Source organism: Hyperolius riggenbachi, chromosome 2, assembly GCF_040937935.1.
Source record: "Hyperolius riggenbachi isolate aHypRig1 chromosome 2, aHypRig1.pri, whole genome shotgun sequence".
NCBI classification, from domain to species: Eukaryota; Metazoa; Chordata; class Amphibia; order Anura; family Hyperoliidae; genus Hyperolius; species Hyperolius riggenbachi.
The window spans coordinates 9,497,505-9,507,842 of record NC_090647.1 but is presented as its reverse complement, the minus strand read 5'-3'; the positions used below and the strand labels follow the sequence as shown (position 1 = coordinate 9,507,842).

The 10,338-nt window shown below is 52.3% G+C and overlaps 1 protein-coding gene across 2 annotated transcripts in view; it reads right to left on the bottom strand.

Annotated features, from left to right (window-relative positions):
- Window positions 1-210: 210 nt before the first annotated feature.
- LOC137545348 (zinc finger protein 585A-like) overlaps window positions 211-10,338 on the bottom strand; it is a 60,222-nt gene continuing 50,094 nt past the window's right edge. Inside the window, exon 12 of one of the 2 annotated variants that reach the window (XM_068266475.1) lies at window positions 211-5,639. In XM_068266475.1, coding sequence (XP_068122576.1) covers window positions 5,005-5,639 — 635 coding nt within the window. In that variant the 3' untranslated portion in view covers window positions 211-5,004. The remainder of the gene's footprint in view (window positions 5,640-10,338) is intronic. The other variant, XM_068266476.1, reaches the window with a different exon arrangement.

The window sequence follows — 10,338 nt, the reverse complement described above, 5'->3', positions numbered from 1 at the left end:
TATGGCTTGATGGATATCATTTTAAAGCTCTCTTTCTCCTCTTTCTGGCGACACCTAAATCGTTGCCCTACGCCTTTTAGTTTTCTCTATTTTCGCGATCGAAATCGCGGCCGCGGCAATTTCAATCGCGAAAATAGCGAAAACTAAAAGACGTAGGGCGGTGGTTTATATATCATTGGAAAGAGGAGAAAGAGAGCTTTAAAATGATATGCATCTTTCCATAGTTTTTGCACTGCTCGGAGTCCCTTTAAGGCTGTAATTGCTTCCAAAAAAATACATGGACAAAGTACTGAGCAGAGGCTGTGAATACTTATGTACACGGCATTTCTCAGTTTTTCTATTTGTAATACATTTGCCAAAACCTCAAGTACTTTTCTCACATCATTATGGGGTGTTGTGTGTAGAATTCTGAGGAAAACAATGAAAGGAATCCATGTTGGCATAAGGCTGTAACATTACAATGTGGAAAAAGTATGCACTGTAAGTACATTCCGGATGCTCTGTATATCTCTGTAAACACTTTATCGTATTTCACCTTTTCTCTAGTTTGGCTGCTGCTTTATTTCTGCCTCCTCTCTCTCTAGGTCATCGCTTCTTTCTTTGCTGTCTTCCTTCAGTTTCCTCCTCACCTCCGATGTCTCCTCCTCGTTGCTAGTGCCCTCTACCTCTTCTCTCCGATCTCTTCCCGCTATTTCTGCCTCCTCTCTCTCTAGGTCATCGCTTCTTTCTTTGCTGTCTTCCTTCAGTTTCCCCCTCACCTCCGATGTCTCCTCCTTGTTGCTTGTGTCCTCTACCTCTTCTCTCCGATCTCTTCCCACTATTTCTGCCTCCTCTCTCTCTCTAGGTCATCGCTTGTTTCTTTGCTGTCTTCCTTCAGTTTCCCCCTCACCTCCGATGTCTCCTCCTCGTTGCTAGTGTCCTCTACCTCTTCTCTCCGATCTCTTCCCGCTATTTCTGCCTCCTCTCTCTCTCTCTCTAGGTCATCGCTTGTTTCTTTGCTGTCTTCCTTCAGTTTCCTCCTCACCTCCGATGTCTCCTCCTCGTTGCTAGTGTCCTCTACCTCTTCTCTCCGATCTCTTCCCGCTATTTCTGCCTCCTCTCTCTCTAGGTCATCGCTTCTTTCTTTGCTGTCTTCCTTCAGTTTCCCCCTCACCTCCGATGTCTCCTCCTTGTTGCTTGTGTCCTCTACCTCTTCTCTCCGATCTCTTCCCACTATTTCTGCCTCCTCTCTCTCTCTAGGTCATCGCTTGTTTCTTTGCTGTCTTCCTTCAGTTTCCTCCTCACCTCCGATGTCTCCTCCTCGTTGCTAGTGTCCTCTACCTCTTCTCTCCAATCTCTTCCCGCTATTTCTGCCCTTCTTTCTCCTGCTGTGTTCTCTCTATCCTGCAGTTACCTGAAGAGGAGTCACTGGCCAGACTAGTACAACTATGACTGCTCCTGAACTAGGAAGATTATTATTCATATATAAAGCGCCAACATATTCCGTGGTGCTGTACAAAGTAACAAGCGAACATGGGGAACATAATAATACAGACAATGGTGCACACCAATTTACAAACTACATAGATGACAGAAGTGCTACTACTGCTCCTGCCCACCCCCGAGAAGGCCAGCAGTATTACTACTCCTGCCCCCAAAAGAAGGTCAGAGGAAGTGCTACACTCCTGCCCCTAGAGGAAGACAGAGGAAGTGCTACACTCCTGCCCCTAGAGGAAGAGCTACACTCCTGCCCCTAGAGGAAGTGCTACTACTCCTGCCCCTAGAGGAAGACAGAGGAAGACAGAGGAAGTGCTACTACTCCTGACCTAGAGGAAGACAGAGGAAGTGCTACTACTCCTGCCCCTAGAGGAAGTGCTACACTCCTGCCCCTAGAGGAAGAGCTACTACTCCTGACCCTAGAGGAAGACAGAGGAAGTGCTACTACTCCTGCCCCTAGAGGAAGTGCTACACTTCTGCCCCTAGAGGAAGACAGAGGAAGTGCTACTACTCCTGACCCTAGAGGAAGACAGAGGAAGACAGAGGAAGTGCTACTACTCCTGACCCTAGAGGAAGACAGAGGAAGTGCTACTACTCCTGACCCTTGATAAACTCAGTGAAAGTGCTACTATTGCTGCCCCTATAGGAGGTCAGTGGAAGTGCTATTGCTCATTCAGGCCTGTGGTAATGTCCCTTTCAGAAGGTCAGTGCTACTACTCTTGCCCCTAGAGGAAGACAGAGGAAGTGCTACACTCCTGCCCCTCTGTCAGTAAAGCGCATGTGCTGCCCCCTCTGTCAGTAAAGCGCATCCGCTGTCCCCTCTGTCAGCAAAGCGCATGTGATCCCCTCTGTCAATAAAGCACATGCACTGCCCCCTGTCAGTAAAGCACATGCACTGCATGAAGAAAGTCCAGCAGGTTTTGGCACTGAGCTTGCAGCACTGTAAGTGCACCATGTAAACATCTGAGTACAGGTCTGATCAGTAGTGGCCTTGGAGCAGCAGGTACACAATGTAAACATTGACCAGGCTGAACTCTGATCAGTGTAAGCCAGGCAGCAGCATTATGTAAACATCTGATTGCTGGAGGTTCTCAGAAGCGTGACCATAATAAGAGCAGGATGAGAGGTATAGAGACGTTTCCATTTCCTATCAACACGGCAGGAAGTGGGAGAATCTTCTCAGCAGGGATACAGACAGCAATAATATTCATCTGTCTATTTATAAAGCTCAAGCACAAATACACACACTCTCAAGCAATCTCCCCAATCACGCATGCACGCACATACTATACGTAAACACACTATACATACACACACACAATATACATGCACACATACACACAAAAAACACTATATATATATATATATAAATATATATATATATATATATATATATATATATATATATATATATATATATATATATATACACACTCCCAAGCAATCTCCCCAGCGCTTCTTCCCTATCACGCTCGCAAGGACATACATACTGTACACACACACTAAGCTATAGTAATTATACATTTTAAGAATTGCATCTCCCTCCCTGTCTCAAAATCACACAATGGTAGAAAACGGCGTATACCACTACAGTGCCCCCTGGTGCCTGCAGACCACTGTTACAGTCCCCTGGCTGAGGGGGGTGCTGGGGCAGACCACTGTTACAGTCCCCTGGCTGAGGGGGGTGCTGGGGCAGACCACTGCTACAGTCCCCTGGCTGAGGGGGGTGCTGGGGCAGACCACTGTTACAGTCCCCTGGCTGAGGGGGGTGCTGGGGCAGACCACTGTTATAGTCCCCTGGCTGAGGGGGGTGCTGGGGCAGACCATTGTTACAGTCCCCTGGCTCGGGGGGGGGGGGGGGTGCTGGGGCAGACCACTGTTACAGTGGCTGAGGGGGGTGCTGGGGCAGACCACTGTTATAGTCCCCTGGCTGAGGGGGGTGCTGGGGCAGACCACTGTTATAGTCCCCTGGCTGAGGGGGGTGCTGGGGCAGACCATTGTTACAGTCCCCTGGCTCGGGGGGGGGGGGGGGGGTGCTGGGGCAGACCACTGTTACAGTGGCTGAGGGGGGTGCTGGGGCAGACCACTGTTATAGTCCCCTGGCTGAGGGGGGTGCTGGGGCAGACCACTGTTACAGTCCCCTGGCTGAGGGGGGTGCTGGGGCAGACCATTGTTACAGTCCCCTGGCTGAGGGGGGTGCTGGGGATATACAGTCCCCTGGCTCAGGGGGGTGCTGGGAAATGCAGCCTCACTCTGCACACACATTCAGGGAATGGACACAGACATCGGGCTCTGGGGGGGGGGGGGGGTTAATAGAGTTTTGTCGGGTCACCAGTAGTGACCCCATATTGCACATGACAAAAATACACATCCTGCGTTTCACAAAGCAGAGCTTCAGCACTCGCCTCCAGCATCTGAACACCATGTGGGTAACAGCACCATTTCAGGGTAATAGGGTCCATCAAACGCCCAAAGTGCAGAAGGTGGGAGGAGTCCGGAGCAGTGGCCAATCCTGTGAAATGGGTGGAACAGATGGCGCGTCACAGTTCTGGAGGGGGAGGGGCCAGACACAGCACACTGTTACAGGGAGGGGTCAGAGAGTCACACCATCCTCAGCATGGCTCCTTCCAGTAATTCCTCCACTTTTGCTCTGATTTTTTTTTCCATCAGCCCCTCAAAGCACCAACTGCTTCCATCGTGTGCCGCACAAAATTATTCATGGCCCAACCCCTTCTGACTGGCGATTCTGGGGAGCAGCTCCCAGCCACAAACAGGAAAGCGAGGGGTAAGTCTCCACCCCACAGCCAATCGGATACTGAAGGATCGAAGGTGTGTCCAAGACCGCCTCCTCCGCCAGAGCCAATCCACTGAGGGATCAGAGGTTTGTCCAAGACCGCCTTCTCCGCCAGATCCAATCAGCTACTGAGAGATCGGAGGTGTGTCCAAGACCGCCTCCTCCGCCAGAGCCAATCAGCTACTGAGGGATCAAAGGTGTGTCCAAGACCGCCTCCTCCGCCAGAGCCAATCCACTGAGGGATCAGAGGTGTGTCCAAGACCGCCTCCTCCGCCAGAGCCAATCCACTGAGGGATCAGAGGTGTGTCCAAGACTGCCTCCTCCGCCAGAGCCAATCCGCTACTGAGGGATCGGAGGTGTGTACAAGACTGCCTTCTCCGCCAGAGCCAATCAGCTACTGAGGGATCGGAGGTGTGTCCAAGACTGCCTTCTCCGCCAGAGCCAATCCGCTACTGAGGGATCAGAGTTGTGTCCAGGACCTCCTCCTCCACCAGAGCCAATCCGCTACTGATTGGCGGAGCTGCACTTGGGGCCGCCTCCTCCACCAGACCCAATCCACTACTGAGGGATCGGAGCTGCATCCAGGACCGCCTCTTCCGCCAGAGCCATTCCGCTATTGAGGGATCAGAGCTGCATCCGGGACCTCCTCCTTCTTTGTTAGGGTTAATATTGAGTTCACACATCTCCGCTCGTTACAGTAATAAGTCTCTAGTGAGAATCGTCCATCCGTCGCCTCAGCCTTGTGCGTACTCTAAAGGTGAAACCAGGACATTGGCATGGACCTTCTGGTGTTTGAGCAGCTCAGACCTCCAGCGGTAACTCTTGCCACACTGGTTACACGGGTACGGCCGCTCCCCGGTGTGGGTCTTGACGTGTGTGGTGAGGTGTTGCCGCTGGACAAAGCACTTGCCGCACTGCTTACACTTATAAGGTCGTTCTCCCGTGTGAATGCGGCGGTGGATGAGTAAGGCCGTTCGGCGGCGGAAGACTTTGCCACATTCGTTACACAAGTTGGGCTTGTCACCAGACTGGTGGCTGCGCTGATGCTTCAGAAGATCTGAGCTGCGTGCAAACCGCTTCTCACACTCATTGCAGGAGAAAAGCTTCTCACGGGGCACCCGCTGCTGTTCCAAGAAGGTCAGGCTGTGCCGGAAACTGCGGAGGGGGTCAGTGGAGGTGTGAGGCTCAGCTCCTGCAACAGGGTGACCAGAGAAGTCTCGGGATTCTTGTGGAACGCCAGCAGGATTCAGTTCTGACTGCAGGTCAACGCTGAGGGGGATGTGGTCTTTGGAATCGAGAGTGACAGCTAGTTCCGCAGGGGTTCTCTCTGGGGCCATATCCTTCCCATTCTTAATCCACACTTCGCCTGCTGGAAGAAAGAGGAAAAAGGAAATAAACATGTTCACATAACAACGTACAAAATACATAAACAGAAAAGATCTAAAAGAGAAACCGTGACCAAGAATTGAACTTCATCCCAATCAGTGGCTGATACCCCCTTTCCCTTGAGAAATCTATTCCCTTTCACAAACGGATCATCAGGGGGCGCTGTATGGCTGATATTGTGGTGACATCCCTCCCACAGTGTGATGTCATAACCATGGACCTAGCAGTTTCCTGTCTGTAAACCTTGTTGCACTGTGGGAAATAGCTGTTTACAGCTGTTCACAACTGCCAAAACAGCATGAAGCAGCTACTTCCACTGACATCACCTGCCAGCAGTAAAAATGTCACCAAGTGATAAATGTCAGAATGTAAATCAGGGAGAGGAAAGATTTTACAATGGGCAAACACTGACTAAATCATTTATACATAATTATTGTAAAAATGAAGCACTTTTTTAAATTACATTTTCACTGGAGTTCCTCTTTAAGTGAAATAAATCTTTGGTATGACCATGCACTATCTTGACCATGGCATCACTTTTCTCAGGTGCACGTGCAGGTTTAAGGTTGTTACAAACATACAGTAGGAATTATTGGCGTTCTTTGGATTGGGGAGGAGGAGGAGGAAGGACAGGAGTCGGTAAGCCAGATTTACAGCATAGTTTGCCCGGCACTGCTCTAAGGTCTCCTCTGTGCCTCTCTCTGTGTATTATAGTGGATTCTGGCTGGATAGTGTACCAGTTAAAGTGGACCCAAACCAAACATTGTTTTAATTCAGAATATTTGCTTGCACCACTCTGACACATACAAAGATAAATAAACACTCCTTCAAGCCTATGAGCATTTCAGTGCATGCTTTTCACCCTTCTCTTTTCCTAACTAGTGTTATACAGGTGGCAGCCATTACTTCTGAGCTTAGGAGGTTTTAGATCATGGGTGTGTTTGTCATCAGCTACCCTCCCTCACAGGGGCGTGGTCTATGTGAAATCTCACACAAGCTGAGATCACCTCCCCTGCGACATCATCAGTAGCAGCCTGTGTTTTGTTTTTTATCTCCTCCACTAGTCTGCCGGATTCTGTCCCGGCAATATGAGAGGAAGGGAGGGGTTCCTCCAATAAATGTAAATATATTTTATATTTGTCATCATGCAGCTGAAAAAAAGGCTATTTATCATTATAATTTAGAAAATAGATTTTATTTCTGAAATAATTTGGGTCCACTTTAAGGGCTCTGCCTTCGACACAGGAGACCAGGGTTTGAATCTCAGCTCTTCTAGTAAGCCAGCACCTATTCAATAGTAGACCTTGGGCAAGACTCCCTAAAGCTGCTTCTGCCTACAGAGCGCGTCCTAGTAGCTGCATCTCCAGCCTAACACTGCTACTGCCTATAGAGCGCCCCCGAGTGGCTGCAGCCCTGGCCTAACACTGCTACTGCCTATAGAGCGCCCCCTAGTGGCTGCAGCTCTGGCCTAACACTGCTACTGCCTATAGAGTACCCCCTAGTGGCTGCAGCTCTGGCCTAACACTGCTACTGTCTATAGAGCATCCCCTAGTGGCTGCAGCTCTGGTCTAACACTGCAACTGCCTATAGAGCGCCCCCTAGTGGCTGCAGCTCTGGCCTAACACTGCTACTGCCTATAGAGCACGTCCTAGTGGCTGCAGCTCTGGTCTAACACTGCTACTGCCTATAGAGCTCCCCCTAGTGGCTGCAGCCCTGGCCTAACACTGCTACTGCCTATAGAGCGCTCCCTAGTGGCTGCAGCTCTGGCCTAACACTGCTACTGCCTATAGAGTGCCCTCTAGTAGCTGCAGCTCTGGCCTAACACTGCTACTGCCTACAGAGCACGTCCTAGTGGCTGCAGCTCTGGCCTAACACTGCTACTGCCTATAGAGCGCCCCCTAGTGGCGGCAGCTCTGGCCTAACATTGCTACTGCCTATAGAGCTCCCCCTAGTGGCTGCAGCTCCGGCCTAACATTGCTACTGCCTATAGAGCTCCCCCTAGTGGCTGCAGCTCAGGTCTAACATTGCTACTGCCTGTAGAGCGCCCCCTAGTGGCTGCAGCTCTGGCCTAACACTGCTACTGCCTACAGAGCACGTCCTAGTGGCTGCAGCTCTGGCCTAACACTGCTACTGCCTATAGAGCGCTCCCTAGTGGCGGCAGCTCTGGCCTAACACTGCTACTGCCTATAGAGCGCCCCCTAGTGGCGGCAGCTCTGGCCTAACACTGCTACTGCCTATAGAACGCCCCCTAGTGGCTGCAGCTCTGGCCTAACACTGCTACTGCCTATAGAACGCCCCCTAGTGGCTGCTGCTCTGGCCTAACACTGCTACTGCCTATAGAGCGCCCCCTTGTGGCTGCAGCTCTGGCCTAACACTGCTACTGCCTATAGAGCACCCCCTAGTGGCTGCAGCTCTGGCCTAGCACTGCTACTGCCTATAGAGCGCCCCCTAGTGGCTGCAGCACTGGCCTAACACTGCTACTGCCCATAGAGCTCCCCCTAGTGGCTGCAGCTCTGGCCTAACACTGCTACTGTCTATAGAGCGCACCCTAGTGGCTGCAGCTCTGGCCTAACCCTGCTACTGCCTATAGAGCGCCCCCTAATAGCTGCAGCTCTGGCCTAGCACTGCTACTGCCTATAGAGCGCCCCCTAGTGGCTGCAGCAATGGCCTAACACTGCTACTGCCCATAGAGCTCCCCCTAGTGGCTGCAGCTCTGGCCTAACACTGCTACTGTCTTTAGAGCGCACCCTAGTGGCTGCAGCTCTGGCCTAACCCTGCTACTGCCTATAGAGCGCCCCCTAGTAGATGCAGCTCTGGCCTAACACTGCTACTGCCTATAGAGCGCCCCCTAGTGGCTGCAGCTCTGGCCTAACACTGCTACTGCCTGTAGAGCGCATACTAGTGACTGCAGCTCTGGCCTAACACTGCTACTGCCTATAGAGCGCTCCCTAGTGGCTGCAGCTTTGGCCTAACACTGCTACTGCCTACAGAGTGCCCCCTAGTGGCTGCAGCTCTGTCCTAACACTGCTACTGTCTATAGAGCGCCCCTAGTGGCTGCAGCTCTGGCCTAAAACTACTACTGTCTATAGAGCGCTCCCTAGTGGCTGCAACTCTGGCCTAACACTGCTACTGCCTATAGAGCACCCCCTAGTGGCTGCAGCTCTGGCCTAACAGTGCTACCACCTATAGAACGCCCCCTAGTGGCTGCAGCTCTGGCCTAACACTGCTACTGCCTACAGAGTGCCCCCTAGTGGCTGCAGCTCTGTCCTAACACTGCTACTGTCTATAGAGCGCCCCCTAGTGGCTGCAGCTCCGGCCTAACATTGCTACTGCCTATAGAGCTCCCCCTAGTGGCTGCAGCTCCGGTCTAACACTGCTACTGCCTATAGAGCGCATACTAGTGGCTGCAGCTCTGGCCTAACACTGCTACTGCCTATAGAGCGCTCCCTAGTGGCTGCAGCTCTGGCCTAACACTGCTACTGCCTATAGAGCGCCCCCTAGTAGCTGCAGCTCTGGCCTAACACTGCTACTGCCTATAGAGCGCCCTCTAGTGGCTGCAGCTCCGGCCTAAGATTGCTACTGCCTATAGAGCTCCCCCTAGTGGCTGCAGCTCCGGTCTAACACTGCTACTGCCTATAGAGCGCCCCCTAGTGGCTGCAGCTCCGGCCTAACATTGCTACTGCCTATAGAGCGCCCCCTAGTGGCTGCAGCTCTGGCCTAACATTGCTACTGCCTATAGAGCGCCCCCTAGTGGCTGCAGCTCTGGCCTAACACTGCTACTGCCTATAGAGCGCTCCCTAGTGGCTGCAGTTCTGGCCTAACACTGCTACTGCCTATAGAGCACCCCCTAGTGGCTGCAGCTCTGGCCTAACACTGCTACTGCCTATAGAGCGCTCCCTAGTGGCTGCAGCTCTGGCCTAACACTGCTACTGCCTATAGAGCGCTCCCTAGTGGCTGCAGCTCTGGCCTAACACTGCTACTGCCTATAGAGCGCTCCCTAGTGGCTGCAGCTCTGGCCGACCACTGCTACTGCCTATAGAGCGCCCCCTAGTGGCTGCAGCACTGGCCTAACACTGCTACTGTCTATAGAGCATCCCCTAGTGGCTGCAGCTCTGGCCTAACACTGCTACTGCCTATAGAGCGCCCCCTAGTGGCTTCAGCTCTGGCCTAACTCTGCTACTGCCTATAGAGCACCCCCTAGTGGCTGCAGCTCTGGCCTAACACTGCTACTGCCTATAGAGCGTCCCCTAGTGGCTGCAGCTGTGGCCTAACACTACTACTGCCTATAGAGAGCATACTAGTGGCTGCAGCTCTGGCATAACACTGCTACTGCCTATAGAGCGCTCCCTAGTGGCTGCAGCTTTGGCCTAGCACTGCTACTGCCTACAGAGCGCCCCCTAGTGGCTGCAGCTCTGTCCTAACACTGCTACTGTCTATAGAGCGCCCCCTAGTGGCTGCAGCTCTGGCCTAACATTGCTACTGCCTATAGAGCTCCCCCTAGTGGCTGCAGCTCCGGTCTAACACTGCTACTGCCTATAGAGCGCATACTAGTGGCTGCAGCTCTGGTCTAACACTGCTACTGCCTATAGAGCGCTCCCTAGTGGCTGCAGCTCTGGCCTAACACTGCTACTGCCTATAGAGCGCCCCCTAGTAGCTGCAGCTCCGGTCTAACACTGCTACTG